The sequence below is a fragment of the Zalophus californianus genome, chromosome X (assembly GCF_009762305.2).
Source record: "Zalophus californianus isolate mZalCal1 chromosome X, mZalCal1.pri.v2, whole genome shotgun sequence".
In the NCBI taxonomy this organism is placed as follows: Eukaryota; Metazoa; Chordata; class Mammalia; order Carnivora; family Otariidae; genus Zalophus; species Zalophus californianus.
In genome coordinates, this window is record NC_045612.1 from 47,204,211 (window position 1) to 47,222,685 (window position 18,475).

The 18,475-nt window shown below is 44.3% G+C and overlaps 1 protein-coding gene across 4 annotated transcripts in view; it reads left to right on the forward strand.

The window, feature by feature from the left end:
* The window catches only part of LOC113930978 (nuclear RNA export factor 2-like), a 38,484-nt gene extending 21,362 nt beyond the window's left edge, over nucleotides 1-17,122 (forward strand). Inside the window, exons 3-22 of one of the 4 annotated variants that reach the window (XM_035725637.1) lie at nucleotides 1,473-1,656; nucleotides 1,889-2,042; nucleotides 2,346-2,429; nucleotides 2,544-2,648; nucleotides 2,766-2,846; nucleotides 2,965-3,034; nucleotides 3,180-3,268; nucleotides 3,389-3,496; nucleotides 3,674-3,783; nucleotides 5,620-5,656; nucleotides 6,011-6,079; nucleotides 6,165-6,220; nucleotides 6,360-6,467; nucleotides 6,588-6,652; nucleotides 6,757-6,872; nucleotides 6,965-7,007; nucleotides 7,589-7,661; nucleotides 8,216-8,398; nucleotides 16,678-16,738; nucleotides 16,877-17,052. In XM_035725637.1, the coding sequence (XP_035581530.1) occupies nucleotides 1,473-1,656; nucleotides 1,889-2,042; nucleotides 2,346-2,429; nucleotides 2,544-2,648; nucleotides 2,766-2,846; nucleotides 2,965-3,034; nucleotides 3,180-3,268; nucleotides 3,389-3,496; nucleotides 3,674-3,783; nucleotides 5,620-5,656; nucleotides 6,011-6,079; nucleotides 6,165-6,220; nucleotides 6,360-6,467; nucleotides 6,588-6,652; nucleotides 6,757-6,872; nucleotides 6,965-7,007; nucleotides 7,589-7,661; nucleotides 8,216-8,398; nucleotides 16,678-16,738; nucleotides 16,877-16,921 (1,841 nt within the window). In that variant the 3' untranslated portion in view covers nucleotides 16,922-17,052. Of the gene's footprint in view, nucleotides 1-1,472; nucleotides 1,657-1,888; nucleotides 2,043-2,345; nucleotides 2,430-2,543; nucleotides 2,649-2,765; nucleotides 2,847-2,964; nucleotides 3,035-3,179; nucleotides 3,269-3,388; nucleotides 3,497-3,673; nucleotides 3,784-5,619; nucleotides 5,657-6,010; nucleotides 6,080-6,164; nucleotides 6,221-6,359; nucleotides 6,468-6,587; nucleotides 6,653-6,756; nucleotides 6,873-6,964; nucleotides 7,008-7,588; nucleotides 7,662-8,215; nucleotides 8,399-16,677; nucleotides 16,739-16,876 lie in introns of those variants that run through there. The other 3 variants (XM_035725639.1, XM_035725638.1, XM_027608671.1) reach the window with 3 other exon arrangements.
* Nucleotides 17,123-18,475: the final 1,353 nt, after the last annotated feature.

Sequence of the window (18,475 nt, forward strand, 5' to 3'; positions counted from 1 at the left end):
CTGTTACACTGTTTCATTTGAATGTGGTAAAAATAAAATACCCTTAGTGAATCCACTGTGGGAGAGAGAATTGGGACTCTTACTTCTGTAGATGCCAGAAAATTTCCAAATCTTTCCACATGGCGAATTATATATGTTAGCAGGGAGTATTTGCAGGGGGAGGGGTGGACATCAATACAACTCCTAGGAGTGAATACAGGGTGAAGTATCACCAAGACACTAAGTATACCTGTGGTTACAATATCCAAGAAAGTAGATATCAGAGCAAAGGAAATTGATAAGAGACAGAAAGAGGCATTATGTAATGATAAAAGGATCAATCCACTGGGGTGTCATAATGATCCTAAATGTGTACAGACCAAACAGATTCAAAATACATGAAGCAAAAAACTGATAGAGTTGAAAGGAGAAATAACCACATCCATAATTATAGTTGGGGCCTCCAACACCACTCCCCTGCTTAGCAAGGGATAAAATTACTAGAGACAAAACCAGCAAGGATATAGGAGATCTGAATAGCACAATAAATAGGATCTATATGAAATAAATATAGCACTCCACCCAACGACAACAAAGTACATTTGCCCCCCAATATCTATGTAATATTCATCAAGCTAGATCATCTCCTGGGCCATCAAACAAACCTCAACAAATTTTAAAAGAATTGAAATCACACAGAGTACATTCTCTGACCATAATAGACCCAAATTGGAAATCAATAATAGAAAGGAAAAAGAAGAATTCCTACACACTTGGAAATGCTAGTTGACATATTATCCCAGTTTGTCATTCAGATCCTTGTTATAGAGGAGCTGAGGTTAGGAAGAGTTGTCCCCTCAGCTGAAAGGCATTTCAGGCTGGACAAAAAGAAAGCTCACTCTGGATATTTCAAACTGAGTATTGTTGACCGCAAGGCTGGAGGGAGGGGGACAGCTTAGGAGGCTGTTACATCAGTCCCACCTGACATTAAAGCTTGAACTACACCAGCAAAGGAAGTACAGCTTGCTGATTGTTAGTGGGATCAGTTTGGTGGCTGATTGTATTTGGGAAGCATGAGAGATTGCCTCCCTGGTATTGGTGTTGTTTTTAGACAGGCCTGAGAGAAGGTACAATTCAGATGTCTTCCCTGTGTATGGCTGGTTTCCAGTCTAACCCATGGATGCACACATCTCTGTTTTGTTTTGTTTTCTATTGTTTTTTTTTTAATAAATCTGCTTCCTTCTTTAAAAGGTTCAATACAGTTTTCTCCTCCTCCTCCTCCCCCAAGATTCCTACCCTGATAGTGCCATCTGTCAAATAAGGCTCTCCTATCTGGATAAGCAGAGGAGTTTCCTTTCCAGGGTTTGGGAGATTGGACCCTTAGGGCAGGTTGACACTTTGCTTGCCCTACCATGGTGTTAGCCTAAGATGTGGTACACAGTAAGTGGACCACTGATGTGTCTTCAAACTTGTATTTTTGTTCCCCTTTTGAGAATACAACGATGGTGGTAACTCACCTCAAGGAAGAAAGAAAGTTTGGAGCTCTTTCCAAGGTAATTTTGGCAAGAGGAGCCCTCAATATGAAGATGGTGGATATGAGCCTCAGCCTTCACACCTCCAGGAGGATGATGGAAATGTGTTGATGAGGGATGTCCAGGAGGACCCCCAAGTAAGACAGTAAGTGACCAGGCAGACTGGTTTGCATGCAGCAGCCCTTGGGACTAGGCAACTCTTTCACTCTCCCTGGTCTTCTTTTTCTTCTCTCACTGGAAAACTGAAGAATGCCAGAAGGGGAATAATAGCTAAGCAATCCTAATTGTAGTTCTGGTGACAGAGAGGTGAGGGTGTATAGAAGAAGACTTTCTTAGCATTTATGGTCACCCTCCTCCTCTCCACTTCCCCTCCACAGCATTCCCTATAGCACCCGGCGCGACAAGAGGAGAGTGAAATGGCAAAATGAGGGCCATATCCATATTACTGTGTGGAGAGATAGAAAAACTCTGAAGAGAGAAATGGGGGAGAACACACAAGATGGAACCCCAGGGAACTGGTTCAAGATTACCGTGAGTGTCTTGGCAAGGTCTGCATTAGATAGAATATCCCGGAACCTTATAAAAAAAGGAAGACCACATTAAACAACTTTATATCAATTATTTGGAGGAGAGCTTTCCAATGGAGAGTTCTATCCATTGGAGGGTCTAGGAAATCCATATTTGGCACGAAAATAAGAAATAATGCCAGTAGTCCCTTCTTATGAAGCCCTGTACAGCTCAATAGAAGGTCAGACAAGAATGCTGTTGGGTCTGTTTTCCAGCTTTAAATCTATGTTGTATCTCTTTACTCCCATCCTTTCTTTTCACCTTTAGATTCCCTGTGGGAGAAAGTATGACAAGACATGGCTAATGAATTCAATCCAGAACCATTGCAGTGTCCCCTTCACTCCAGTGGATGTAAGAGAGGATGGTGAAGCCAGATGAGTGGGCACAGGGAAGTGGGGGTGGGGGGAGCTCACTGAGCAGGAAGACTCTCTCCTCCAAAATTATTGTTGCCTCCCCCTCCTGCAGTTTCACTACGTGAAAAACCAGGCTCGGTTCTTTGTCCAGGATGTTGGCACTGCCTCTGCATTGAAGGATGTCAGCTACAAGATTTGTGATGAGGAGAACCGAAAGGTAATGTGTTGAGGGCATTACCTCTACCTAGTCCCGGGGCAGGACGACAGGGCAAGGGCTGGTCGTCTTCTTTGGAATGAAAGTTCTTGGTGCTGACCCCACGTCTCCTTTCTGCAGATATCTATCTTTGTCAATCCTTCTACTGTACCCTACTCTGTGCGGTATAAGTTGGAGCCAGAAGAAATGGAACAGCTAAAGGTAATGCAGCCTCAAGGTCCATTGTGCCCACACCCAGACCCACCTCTTCTTCCTCCAGCCCCTGATTTCCCTATCCCCACCAGAACCTCCCAGTGGCTCTCTCCATCTCTCTTTACAGCTGACCATGAACAAACGCTATGACGTCTCCCAGCAAGCTCTTGACCTCCAGTGTCTCCGCTTTGACCCAGGTACACTTGACAGTAATTCTAGGGCAGGTGAGGGCACAGGGATCTACCTGGGAGGGAGACTGAGGGATGGTGATGTGGGGGAGAGGTTGGTGCTGGTCCTGGACCCCTCTCAGCCTTCTGATTGCCTCCTCTCGGCTTCCTGAAGACTTGGTAAGACATGATATAGATATAATCCTGAATCGAAGAAACTGCATGGCTGCCACCCTGCAGATCATTGAAGAGAATTTCCCTGAGGTGAGGCCTTAGGCCCAGTGCTGTTATTAATGGAAGGGGGTGGAATTTATGGGATGGAGGACAGATTTGTCTCTAAGACCCTAGATAGTAACTGTCACTTTAACTCTTCTTCACCAACAGCTGTTGTCCTTGAACTTGAGCAACAACAAACTGTACAGGCTGGATGGCCTATCTGACATCATAGAGATGGTCCCCACAGTCAAGATCCTGGACCTCTCCAAAAATGAGGTGGGAAGAGGGAGCCAGATCAAAGTTGGGGTTGTCAGTGGGTGGTAGTGCTCATACAAGTGATGACAGGAGGCAACAGAAGGTACCTGTGTGGAAAGGTGGGGACTGGGGGTGCAGGGACCTGTGTGTCTCTCTTTCCCTCGGACTCCTTTCCAGTTTCTTCCCCATATTTCTCAGCTGAACTTGGTGTGGGAGTTAAACAAGATGAAAGGGCTGGATCTTGAAGAGCTTTGGCTAGAAGGGAACCCCTTGTGTGACACCTTTCCAGACCAGTCCACCTACATAAGGTCAGTGTGAACACCTCTCACACGTCCTGGGAACCTTTGGTCCCGGGAGCCTGAACTGTCCCTGAGGATGCAGGTGTGCAGGAAGTTGCAACCCTGGTCCTCTAGAAGGACCATAAGTCCCACCTTCTCCTCTCTGTGTGTCCTTCACCTGTAAGGAGTTTCCTTCCTCTGACCTGCTCACCTATTCTCCTGGTCTGGGGTCTGTTTCTACCTCTCTGCAGCCAGTGTTCTTTTTTTTTTTTTTTTTTTTTTTTGCTTTTTTTAAAATGATCTTTTTAAAATTTTTTTATTTAAATTCAATTTAGTTAAAATTTAGTGTGTTATTATTTCCAGGGGTAGAATTTAGTGATTCATCAGTTCCATATAACACACAGGGCTCATTACATAAAGTGCCCTCCTTATGCATTCAGTGTTCCTTAGCATGCCCTCCAAGAGTGTGTTCCAAGAAGCAAGGTTCCTCCTCCTCACCAGGACCAGGAGCGACCAGTCTTGAGCCAGATATTGGTGCCTTGGACTGAGAATGGTCCTCCCAGTCCAGGGCCTCATGCTAAGACAGGCCTTCCTACCCCTTGCTGAGATGGGGTTTCCCTCACTTGTTCTGAGAGGGGACCTCCTTCTTTTGCTCCAAAAGGGTTGCCCTCTCTAATCTCAGGCTGCCATGGTGGCTTTCCTGCCCCATGATGAGGGCCGAGGTCCTGAGGGACTGCCATCGTGACATCCATTCCTCTGACCCAATGTCAGGAGCAAGGTCTTCCTTGGGAGAAACCAGGGTTCCCTGAGTCAAGGGGCCAGAAGTGGGTGACTGCCAGTGAGCAGAGGGCTTCCTGAGGCAGGAATGGAAGCCAGAGGGCAGAGGTGCTTGAGAGGACAGGAGGACAGGCCTCTCAGAGGCACTGCCCCTCCCCTCCCTCCGCACGTCACAGCATCCTGACTGGTCCTTCAGAGGAGCCCTGGGTAGCCCGACATGTGTATAATCCCTCAGGCAAGGAACCGACTGGGACTGGAACAGGTGCACTGGGGTCATCAGGAGGGAAGGCGGTGATCATAAGAGGGGACCACAGACCCTCAGCCCCATGCTGACCTGGGGCTTGACCCTCTACTCCCTCTGGGGAAGGTCTCCTGCCCCCGTGGCTGCCTCATTTCCCATGCCTGGCTCACACTGAGTTCACACGGGTGACAACGTTTCAGCCAGCATACGATGGGCCCCCAGCCCAACACCTGCACGTTTTCCATTGCTACGTCGGATGCCAGGGCCAGCCAGGGCAGATGAAGGAAAGGCCTGCAGGCAGAGAGCCATTTCCCCCTTCTCTCTTCCTCCCTGACCCCCACCACCGTGGTAGAGCTTCTTTCCCTTCCCTTTGTTTTGCCTTCTCTTCCTCCTTTGTCTCTGGTTCCCCTATGTCTCTCCCACCTCTCCCCTCCTACCTTCACTCCCTCTTCTGTCTTCATCCCCCTACCTCTCCCTCCTTACCTCCTGGGCCTTGCCTCACTCACCTCCCTACCCCAGCATCCTGGGCTATCCCTGGGGGGGTATCATGGTCCTGGAGCATGTTGGACCCCTAATGAGGTAGTAGAGCACTGGACTCCCACTCCATTCCCACTTTCTGGAGTCTTCAGTGGGGACTTGGAGGAAGGAAGGGAGGCAGGAAGGGGAAGGCAGCCCTGGAGCCTGAGTTCTAAATTTTGTTTTTTGTGGCACTGAAGAAGGGAGTCAGGGCCATCTAGGAGGGAGCTACCCAGTAGAAAGGAGAGGGAGGGAAGGGAGGGAAAGTGTAGAAGGAAGGCTTCGCAACCCTGACCTATCAGTCACTTCTTTCTATTTTGGATTTTTGACAGTGCCATCAAGGATTGTTTTCCTAAGTTGTTACGCCTGGTAAGTGACTACATTCATCATCGTTTCTTACTAACATTGATCACCACCACACCTGCCCTCAAGCCCTTTGGGCCTTGCTTAGATTACAGGTTTGTGTCAGAACCTGAACCATTTTAGGGGGCCAGGACTCCTGAAAAAAACATGAATATGTTCTCTGGAAAAATGTACACACACACACACACACACACACACACACACACAAGTTGCATATAATAGTAAATACTTTCAGGACATCATGATGAAGACACTCACTGTAATCTTGCCCATGTAATTTCCAGTGCTCTTTCATACCTAACCTCTGATCATACAGGGCTGCCTCCCTGGTCTCCACTGTTGACTTCTTCCCTTCTCCAGGATGGCCAGGAGTTACCATCACCAATTATCATTGATACTGACACACCCTGCTTGATGAAGCCCTGCAAGGTGAGGGAAAATTGATCAACAACATTTGGGCTATTACAAGGGAGGCTTTATCAGCTGCATAATCTCAAATGTCTTTTGATTCCAGGAAAGTTACAAAGGATCTGATGCACTGAAGAGTCTAGTCCTGCAATTCCTGCAACAGTAAGTACTCCTGGGAATCTGGGGAAGGGGTTGGCTGGGATGGGTGAGGCCACCCAAGCTCACAACTGCTGAGTGGGTCTTGACATCTCATTTGGGGTCCAGAGCACAGAGATGGACTGTCCTCATTACTCTCCAACAGATACTATTTGATCTACGATTCTGGAGACCGTCAGGGTCTCCTTGATGCCTACCATGATGAAGCCTGCTTCTCCCTGGCCATTCCCTTCAACCCCGAGGACCCAGCCCCGTGAGTAGCAAAGCTCCAACTCTGCTCCTAGGCCCTGTGGCTCCCCAGTGGATACAGGAAAGCTCCTGGAAATACCCACACTAGCCAGACCACCACCTTCTGTTCCTCTTTCTCTACTAGAAGCAGCTTGTGCGAATACTTCAAGGAAAACAGGAATATGAAGAAGCCCAAGGAACCCTGTGCATGTATGATGAGGAAGATTGGGCAGGGAAAGGGGGTGTGCAGGGGTAATTATAAGGCTCAGGGTGTGGCAACCCTTGATCTTCGCTTTCTTCTCCTCCCCCCATAGCCCTGTGTGTTCAGCCACTGAAGTATACAAAACATAACATCGTGGGCTCCCTCTGTGTACTGCCCAAAACACAGCATGACCTCAGCTCTTTCTTGGTGGACATGTGGTTCCAGACGGTGAGCACTGGCTTCCTCCCAAGGGCAGCCCCCAAAAGTCATGGATGGGTAGGAAGTTTAGTTGACTTAGCACCTGGGCCCTTCCCTTTCAGGAGACGATGCTCTGTTTCTCTGTTAACGGGGTGTTCAAGGAAGGTGAGCATGCACTGAGCCCCTCCCCAGATGCCCCACTGCTCCCTCCCCGCTGGCTGGGCTCCCTCTCAGAACTGTCCCAGCTTCCCTGATCCCTTTCCTTCTCTTCCTATTCCTGCTGTGTTCTCCTGCCTCCACTCTGTCCCCAAACCATCCTGGTCTGAACCGGCTCTATGCCTGTCTGCCCCACACAGCTTGGGCATTAGGGACACAGTCTGTTTCCCTAATGAGTTTCATGGCTGTCATCCCAGATCCTTATTCTGAGAACTACCTGGGGTCGTTACTTAACCTCTAAGTTTCCTTGTTTGCAAAATGGGGCTAATAACACCCACCTCTCAGGCAGCGGTGAAAAATGAATCAAATGACCTTGTGAAATGGTTGTCATACCACCTGTCACATAGTAGAGGCCTTGTCACTGGAAGCAGATTGTTCCTACTGTTGCCATCCCTATACGAGACACCCCGACTCCCAGTGAACAATTGTTCCCTTCAGCATGAGTATCATGTCAGACCCTGACTGGGAACACTGTGTGGGCATGTGAAGCATGTGTAACTCTAAAGGGGTATTGTTGTTTGTTGTTAAAGTGGAGGGAAAGTCTCAGTGTTCTGTTCGTGCTTTCACCCGGACCTTCATCGCTACCTCTGCCAGCAATTCCAGGTGAGTGCTACATTGTAGGTGGGAATGCTTGTCCCAGCTTGGGCTCAGGGGTGTGGGAACCTGGTAGTGAAGACATCTTGGTTTTCTCAATATTGTGGGAAGCAACAGGTAGATCCAAGGAGCAGTCCGGTCTGGTGGTTAAGAGCATGGGCTCTGGAGTTAGAGCACTAGGTTCTCTTCTTGACCCCAGCACTCACTGGGTGTGTGTGATCTTGGTTAAGTCACATGACCTCTCTGTGACTCATTGTCTTCCTTGGAAAATGGGGATTAGACTGTCCATTCCCTTGAGCTATTGTAAGGGATGAATGCGGGTGTAAAATCATCCTTGGGTTGCAGGTTAAGTACACATCTAGTGAGGCTGGTAGACAGTCCCTGCACAGGTGGGCTCTGTGGGAGGGGTGGAGGCACCAGCCAGGGAATCTGGGGGCGGGGGGGCAGGCACAGTAGAGGTATGGAAGGAATCTGGTTGCTGAGTGGGAGTGGGAGCAGGATCATTGTTGGGGATGTGGAGTTGTACATTCATCCACTTGTCGGAGGGCCCGTTTTCCCTTCAGTCTATGCATCGTGAATGATGAGCTGTTTGTGAGAGATGCCACCCCCACGGAGACTCAGAGTGCATTCTCCAACCAAGAACCTACACTGACCACCAGCTCCATGCCCACCCTCTCCCAGGAGCAGCAGAAAATGGTGCATGCTTTCTCCACTCAGTCTGGGATGAAACTCGAGTGGTCTCAGAAGTGAGTGCTGGGTGTACATGGGAAGAAGGGTGAGCTGGGACAGCGACTTGGGTGGGGGAGCGTGAATCAAAGAAACTCACAGGAAATTTGGAAAAATAACATTTTGGACAGTTTGCTTCCAAAAAAAAAAAAAGAGGAAAGAAAGTGGGCCCATGGAAAAGGTATCATACTATTATATATGTGAAGGATTTAAAAAATAGTATAATGCTCGATGACATTGTCTTATATATAGAAAATCTGAAAGAACCCACCAAAAAGCTACTAGAACTAATAAACTCAGCGGGGTTACAGGATAAACGACCAATATACAAAACTCATTTGCATTTCTATGTACTTGCAATGAGCAGTCCCAAAATGAAATTAAGACAACAAGCCCATTTACAATAACATCAAAGTAGTGAAATATTTGGAAACAAATATAACAAAAGAAGCACAAATCTTATACTCTGAAATCCATACAACGTTGTCGAAAAAAATTAAATAAATGGAAAGATATCCCATTTCCAGGGGTTGGAATATTGCTAAACGGCTTAATATTGTTAAGATGGCAGTAATACCTAGAGCAATCTACAGATTCAACACGATCCCTGTCAAAATCCTTCTCTGCAACAATTGACAAGGTTATCCCAAACTTCATATGTAAGTGCACCAAAACTATCTCAAAAGAAAAGGACAAAGTTAGAGGACTCACACTCCCTAATCTCAAAACTTGCTACAGAGGTACAGTAATCAGGACTGTGTGGTGCTGGCTTGTGGACAGTGCATGAATCAGTGGAGTAGAACTGAGAGTCCACAAATAAACCCTCACAATTATGGTCAATTGATTGTCAATGAGAGTGCTGAGAAAAATCTGTTGGGAAAAGAAATAGTCTTTTCAGCAAGTGGTACTGGGACAACAGGATATCCACATGCAAAACAATGAATTTTGACCCCAGATTCACATCATGTACACACGTAGACTATAAATGGATCAAAGATCTAAAGGTTAAGAGCGAAAACTATAAAGATCTTAGAAGAAAACAGGTGTAAGTTTTCATTAATTAGGCAAGTGTTTCTTATATATGACACCAAAAGCACAAGCAACCGAAGAAAAATAGATAAATTGGGCTTCATCAAAATTAAAAGATGTTATGCACCAATGGACACTATCAAAAGAGTGAAAATCCCGCCAAAGGGATGGGAGAAAATATTTGCACATCACATACCTGACAAGAATATATGAAGAACCCTTGCAGCTCAACAGCAAAAGGACAAACAACCCCATTTTAAAAAGTGGAAGGGGGGTCTGAATAGACATTTCTCCAAAGAAGATATACAAGGGACCAAGGAGCACATTTAAAACTTCTCAGCACCGATTGGGCGGAGCAAGATGGCGGAGGAATAGGAGACCTCGATTTCGTCTGGTCTCAGGAATTCAGCTGAATAGGGATCAAACCATTCTGAACACCTACGAACTCAACAGGAGATCAAAGAGAGTAGCAACAACTATCTGAACAGAGAAGCGACCACTTTCTGGAAGTCATTTTATAAAATCTTTTATAATTTTCATCTTTACAGTCATCTTCTATCCCTTCATTGTATCAACCCTTATTTTGTACATATATGTCTTTCTTCCTTTAAAATTTTAGGAGGCACTTTTTTCTAACAGACCAAAATATGCCCAAAATCTAGTGTGTGGCACTGATCTATACACTAGCCTGATCATATTTGATCACATTCTGCTTTTCTTTGTATTGTCCTGTTTTTGTTTTTATATTTTTTTTCTTTTTCTTTTTTTTTCTCTTTCTTTTTTCTTTCTTTCCCTTTCTTTTCCCCTGGTTTCAGGTCTTTTCGGATTTGTATACAGTATATTTGCTGGGGACGTTGTAAACCTGTTAGCATTTTGTTCTCTCATTCATCTTTTCTCCTCTGGACAAAATGACAAGACGAAAAAATCACCTCAGCAAAGAGAACAAGAGGTAGTACCGTCAGCCAGGGACCTACTCAATATGGACATTAGTACGATGTCGGACCTAGAGTTCAGAATCATGACTTTAAAGATACTAGCTGGGCTTGAAAAAAGCGTGGAAGTTATTAGAGAAACCCTTTCTGGAGAAATAAAAGAACTAAAATCTAACCAAGTCGAAATCAAAAAGGCTATTGATGAGGTGCAATCAAAAATGGGGGCACTAACTGCTAGGATAAATGAGGCAGAAGAGAGAATCAGTGATATAGAAGACCAAATGATGGAAAGTAAAGAGGCTGAGAAAAAGAGGGAGAAACAAGTACAGGATCACGAGGGCAGAATTCGAGAGATAAGTGATACGATAAGACGAAACAACATTAGAATAATTGGGATCGCAGAAGAAGAAGAAAGAGAGAGGGGGGCAGAAGGTATATTGGAGCAAATAATAGCAGAGAACTTCCCTAATGTGAGGAAGGAAACAGGCATCAAAATCCAGGAGGCACAGAGAACCCCTCTCAAAATCAATAATAATAGGTCAACACCCCGACATCTAATAGTAAAACTTACGAGTCTCAGAGACAAAGAGAAAATCCTGAAAGCAGCTCGGGAGAAGAGATATGTAACCTACAATGGTAAAAATATTAGATTGGCAACAGACCTATCCACAGAGACCTGGCAGGCCAGAAAGGACTGGCAAGATATCTTCAGAGCACTAAACGAGAAAAATATGCAGCCAAGAATACTATATCCAGCTAGGCTGTCATTGAAAATAGAAGGAGAGATAAAAAGCTTCCAGAACAAACAAAAACTAAAGGAATTTGCAAACACGAAACCAGCCCTCCAAGAAATATTGAAAGGGCTCCTCTAAGCAAAGAGAGAGCCTAAAAGCAGCAAAGATCAGAAAGGAACACAGACAACATACAGTAACAGTCACCTTACAGGCAATACAATGGCACTAAACTCATACCTTTCAATAGTTACCCTGAATGTAAATGGGCTAAATGCCCCAATCAAAAGACACAGGCTATCAGATTGGATTAAAAAAATAAGACCCATCAATATGCTGTCTGCAAGAGACTCATTTTAGACCCAAAGACACCCCCAGATTGAAAGTGAGGGGGTGGAAAACCATTTACCATGCTAATGGACACCAAAAGAAACCTGGGGTGGCAATCCTTATATCAGACAAACTAGATTTTAAAACAAAGACTGTAATAAGAGATGAGGATGGACACTATATCCTACTTAAAGGGTCTATCCAACAAGAAGACCTAACAATCGTAAATACCTATGCCCCGAACATGGGAGCAGCCAATTATATAAGGCAATTAATAACAAAAGCAAAGAAACACATTGACAACAATACAATAATAGTGGGGGACTTTAACACCCCTCTGACTGAAATGGACAGATCATCTAAGCAAAAGATCAACAAGGAAATAAAGACTTTAAATGACACACTGGACCAAATGGACTTCACAGACATATTCAGAACATTCCATCCCAAAGCAACGGAATACACATTCTTCTCTAGTGCCCATGGAACATTCTCCAGAATTGATCACATCCTAGGTCACAAATCAGGTCTCAACCGGTACCAAAAGATTGGGATCATTCCCTGCATATTTTCAGACCACAATGCTTTGAAACTAGAACTCAATCACAAGAGGAAAGTAGGAAAGAACTCAAATACATGGAGGCTAAAGAGCATCCTACTAAAGAATGAATGGGTCAGCCAGGAAATTAAAGAAGAATTAAAAAAAATCATGGAAACCAATGAAAATGAAAACACAACTGTCCAAAATCTTTGGGATACAGCAAAGGCAGTCCTGAGAGGAAAGTATATAGCAATACAAGCCTTTCTCAAGAAACAAGAAAGGTCGCAAATACACAACCTAACCCTACACCTAAAGGAGCTGGAGAAAGAACAGCAAATAAAGCCTAAACCCAGCAGGAGAAGAGAAATCATAAAGATCAGAGCAGAAATCAATGAAATAGAAACCAAAAGAACAGTAGAACAGATCAACGAAACTAGGAGCTGGTTCTTTGAAAGAATTAACAAGATTGATAACCCCCTGGCCAGATTGATCAAAAAGAAAAGAGAAATGACCCAAATCAACAAAATCATGAATGAAAGAGGAGAGATCACAACCAACACCAAAGAAATACAAACAATTATAAGAACATATTATGAGCAACTCTATGCCAGCAAATTAGATAACCTGGAAGAAATGGGTGCATTCCTAGAGATGTATCAACTACCAAAACTGAACCAGGAAGAAATAGAAAACCTGAACAGACCTATAACCACTAAGGAAATTGAAGCAGTCATCAAAAATCTCCCAAGAAACAAAAGCCCAGGGCCAGATGGCTTCCCAGGGGAATTCTATCAGACATGTAAAGAAGAATTAATACCTATTCTCCTGAAACTGTTCCAAAAAATAGAAATGGAAGGGAAACTTCCAAATTCATTTTATGAGGCCACCATTACCTTGATCCCAAAACCAGACAAAGACCCCATCAAAAAGGAGAATTACAGACCAATATCCTTGATGAACATGGATGCGAAAATTCTCACCAAAATACTAGCCAATAGGATCCAACAGTACATTAAAAGGATTATTCACCACGACCAAGTGGGATTTATCCCTGGGCTGCAAGGCTGGTTCAACATCCGCAAATCAATCAACGTGATACAATACATTAACAAAAGAAAGAACAAGAATCATATGATCCTCTCAATGGATGCAGAAAAAGCATTTGACAAAGTACAGCATCCTTTCTTGATCAAAACTCTTCAGAGTATAGGGATAGAGGGTACATACCTCAAGATCATAAAAGCCATCTACGAAAAATCTACAGCGAATATCATTCTCAATGGGGAAAAGCTGAGAGCTTTTCCCCTAAGGTCAGGAACGCGGCAGGGATGTCCACTCTCACCACTGCTATTCAACATAGTATTAGAAGTCCTAGCCACAGCAATCAGACAACAAAAGAAATCAAAGGCATCCAAATCGGCAAAGAGGAAGTCAAACTCTCACTCTTTGTAGATAATATGATACTTTATGTGGAAAACCCAAAAGACTCCACCCCAAAACTGCTAGAACTCATACAGGAATTCAGTCAAGTAGCAGGCTATAAAATCAATGCACAGAAATCAGTGGCATTCCTTTACACCAACAACAAGACAGAAGAGAGACCAATCAAGGAGTCAATCCCATTCACAATTGCACCCAAAACCATAAGCTACCTAGGAATAAATTTAATCAAAGAGGCAAAGGATCTGTACTCAGAAAACTATAAAATACTCAGGAAAGAAATTGAAGAAGACACAAAGAAATGGAAAAACGTTCCATGCTCATGGATTGGGAGAACCAACATTGTGAAGATGTCAATGCTACCTAGAGCAATCTACACATTCAATGCAATCCCCATCAAAATACCATCCACTTTTTTCAAAGAAATGGAACAAATAATCCTAAAATTTGTATGGAACCAGAAGAGACCCCGAATAGCCAGAGGAATATTGAAAAAGAAAAGCAAAGCTGGCGGCATCACAATTTCGGACTTCCAGCTCTATTACAAAGCTGTCATTATCAAGACAGTATGGTACTGGCACAAAAACAGACACGTAGATCAATGGAACAGAATCGAGAGCCCAGAAATGGACCCTCAACTCTATGGTCAACTTATCTTTGACAAAGTAGGAAAGAATGTCCAATGGAAAAAAGAGAGTCTCTTCAACAAATGGTGTTGGGAAAATTGGACAGCCACATGCAGAAGAATGAAACTGGACCATTTCCTTACACCACACACAAAAATAGACTCCAAATGGTTGAAAGACCTAAACGTGAGACAGGAGTCCATCCAAATCCTAAAGGAGAACACAGGTAGCAACCTCTTCGACCTCATCCGCAGCAACTTCTTCCTAGAAACATCACCAAAGGCACGGGAAGCCAGGGCAAAAATGAGCTATTGGGATTTCATCAAGATAAAAAGCTTTTGCACAGCAAAAGAAACAGTCCACAAAACCAAAAGACAACCGACAGAATGGGAGAAAATATTTGCAAATGACATATCAGATAAAGGGCTAGTATCCAAAATCTATAAAGAACTTATCAAACTCAACACCCAAAGAACAAATAATCCAATCAAGAAATGGGCAGAAAACATGAACAGACATTTTTCCAAAGAAGACATCCAAATGGCGAACAGGCACATGAAAAAGTGTTCAACATCGCTCGGCATCAGGGAAATCCAAATCAAAACCTCAATGAGATACCACCTCACACCCGTCAGAATGGCTAAAATTAACAAGTCAGGGAACGACAGATGTTGGCGGGGATGTGGAGAAAGGGGAACCCTCCTACACTGTTGGTGGGAATGCAAGCTGGTGCAACCCCTCTGGAAAACAGTATGGAGGTTCCTCAAACAGTTGAAATTAGAGCTACCATTCGATCCAGCAATTGCACTACTGGGTATTTACCCCAAAGATACAAATGTAGGGACCCAAAGGGGTACGTGCACCCCAATGTTTATAGCAGCAATGTCCACAATAGCCAAACTGTGGAAAGAGCCAAGATGTCCATCGACAGATGAATGGATAAAGAAGAGGTGGTATATATACACAATGGAATATTATGCAGCCATCAAAAGGAATGAGATCTTGCCATTTGCAACGACGTGGATGGAACTGGAGGGTGTTATGCTGAGTGAAATAAGTCAATCAGAGAAAGACATGTATCATATGACCTCACTGATATGAGGAATTCTTAATCTCAGGAACAAACTGAGGGTTGCTGGAGTGGTCGGGGGTGGGAGGGATGGGGTGGCTGGGTGATAGACATTGGGGAGGGTATGTGCTACGGTGAGCGCTGTGAATTGTGTAAGACTGTTGAATCACAGATCTGTACTTCTGAAACAAATAACACAACATATTTTAAGAAAAAAGAAAAAGAAGAAGATAGCAGGAGAGGAAGAATGAAGGGGAGTAAGTCAGAGGGGGAGACGAACCAGGAGAGATGATGGACTCTGAAAAACAAACTGAGGGTTTTAGAGGGGAGGAGGGTAGGGGGATGGGTTAGCCTGGTGATGGGTATTAAAGAGGGCACATTCTGCATGGAGCACTGGGTGTTATGAACAAACAATGAATAATGGAACACTACACCAAAACAAATGATGTAATATATGGTGATTAACATAACAATAAAAAAATTAAAAAAAAACTCAGCACCATTAGTCATTAAGGAAATGCAGATTAAACCCACAATGAGTTACTACTTCACACCCATTGGGACGGCTTTAATCAATAAAATGAATGATAATAAGTGTTGGTGCAGATGTGGAGCAACTGGAGTTCTTATGTATTATTGATGAGAATATAAAATGGAACAGTGGTTGGGGAAAACATTTTGGCAGTTCCCCAAAATGTTAAACATGGAGTTACCCTATGACCCCGTAATTCCACGCCCAAGTATCTAAGGAAAACATATGTTCACTCTAAAACTTGTACAGGAATGTTCATAGCAGCATTGTTCATAATAGCCAAAAAGTGGAAACAACCCAAATGTCCTTTAGCTGATGAATGGATAAACAAATCTGGTACGTCCACATGGTAGAATATTATTCAGTCATAAAAAGAATACAGTTCTGATATATGCCGTGCCATGGATGAACCTTGAAAACATGCTGAGTGAAAGGAGCAAGCCTCAAAAGGTCACATATTGTATGATTCCATTTATATGAAATGCCCAGCATAGGCAAATCCACACGGACCAAATGCAGATTAGTGTTTTCCAGGGTCTGGGGAAAGGGGAGGAATAGGGAGTCATCTCTAATGTTTAAGGAGGTTTTTTTTTTTTTTGGTTGTTGTTGTTGTTGTTCGTTTTGTTTTGTTTTTTAGGCGATAAAATTACATGGGAATTAGATAATGGTGATGGTTGTGCAATCTTGTGACTATACTAAGAAAACACTGAACTGCACACTTTCAAATGGTATGTGCATAAAAAAATAATAAAATGGCGTGTGCATTATATCTCAATAAAAATGATTAGAAACTTGTACTCTTAAATTTTCCATTTATTTTCTTGGACGTCTCTCTTTATCAATGTATATTAAGTTCCCTTGTTCTTTTGGAGAGCTTTATTTTCTGTTTTGAAATCTAGTGGGCATGAATGCCAGTGATAGGCATTTTCACTAGGTCTTTCTTCATCATTGCACATAGCGTTCATACCAGTACATGCATCCCAGCAAAAATGTGGCACAGATTTAGCATTGCGTGGTCAGCATGTCTGTACTGTGGTACTAATGGAGATCACCTGTTCTCCCACTCCAGGTGCCTTCAGGACAACGATTGGAACTACAACAGAGCTGGCCAGGTCTTCACTATGCTCAGGGTGAGGTGTAGGAGTCATTAAGCGGGCTACAGATGGGCATTTCTGGGCCTTCGGGAAGGCCAAGAAGGCGGAGGCTGGGTGGCCTGGGAATGAAACTCCAGATCTGGGTCTTCTGATGTCCCAACTCCTTCCCTCCAGAATGAGGGCAAGATCCCAGAGGAGGCCTTCAAGCAAATCACCTAAAAGGAGCCTTGGGTGTCCACGCCATCATTGTTTCTCTTTTGTCCAACCTAAGGCCATGCCCATGACTGGGGATGGAGGCCTGGCTGACCAAGAAATCAAAATGACCTTGCAAGCCAGGTAACATAACCACCTGAAGGATCAGTTGTTCCATGTATTTTCCCCACACACGATTGCTGTTTATTTTCATAATAAAGAGTTATGTTGCACGTTGTATGTTGTGTGTCCTGGATTGCTCTTCTCCTGCCCCAACCATGAGCCAGTGAGTCCAGGCCTAAAAGGCCCTGTCCCCTCCCCGACATTATTCACCCTGGCGGTCCCCGGCAGGGACACAGGCTTGACTCCATAGGTAGTATGTCAATAAGTTCTGGTGAGAAGGTACACACACTGCTTCCAGGGATTGGCCTTTGGAAACGGTGTGACTCAGTCAGACGCTCTACCCGGAGGCCTGCAAAAGGAGGCATGTAACCTGGAACAATACGGGCTTTGCAAGGGCTGCCTACCGGCTAGTGAGGACAATGAAAGGAAGGACGATGACGACTCACATATATTTACTTCTTATTCCTAATCATTGGAATGCATTCAAAGGCATACTGTCAACAGTTTTATGACTTGCACACAAGTGAATGGGCCCCTTCACACCTCTCCCCATGCTTGCATTTGTCTTCTCATCCATCCATTGTACTGCCCCCTCCCCCTCTCTGAAGGTGCACTCTGGGAAGGATCTCACTTTAGCACCTGAGAGTGAGGGAGAGCCAGCCGGTTTGCCCAGTGCATTTCTCAGAGAGCTGACAAGGGTGCTCCGTGTCCATGTGCTTGAGGAGGTTCAGACATTTAGTTTCACTTCCAGACAAACAACAATAGCACGGAATCTCACATTATGGTCGGTTCTGTGGGACCTTTCTCAATGAGCAGCAATTGGCAGTCCAGAATCGCAGGCAACAGTTGAAAGGGACACTTGTGCAATTTATTTTCCACACTTCTGTAATGTTTGGACTTTAGACCACAAGCAGGCATAATTCTTTCTCTCTCTCTCTCTTTTTTTTTTTTAGAGATTTTATTTATTTATTCATGAGAGACAGAGAGACAGAGAGAGGCAGAGGCAGAAGGAGAAGCAGGCTCCCCGTGGAGCAGGGAGCCCGACGCAAGACTCGATCCCAGGACCCTGGGATCATGACCTGAGCCGAAGGCAGACGCTTAACTGACTGAGACACCCAGGCGTCCCTGGCGGGCATAATTCTCGAAATTAAAAAAGAGCAGTACCAAGTTTCTCATTACCATCCTATAAATGATGGCACAGGTGAGGTACCACCAGTTTACAAATTATGCCTCTATTGGCAGGTCTCACATAAGTCATTTCCTACCACTTGCCACTTTTCAGTTCCTCATGTACATTTACACAAGGAATCCATATGGGGGTGTGTGAATTTCTTAGAAATATGAACTAAAGGAATAATTGCCATTCCACAAGGAGTAATTCCATGCTATTCCATGTAGTGCCTCAGTGGTCAAAGACAAGTCTCAGCCTCCTCACCCAGGGAACTGAGCCTGCATTGT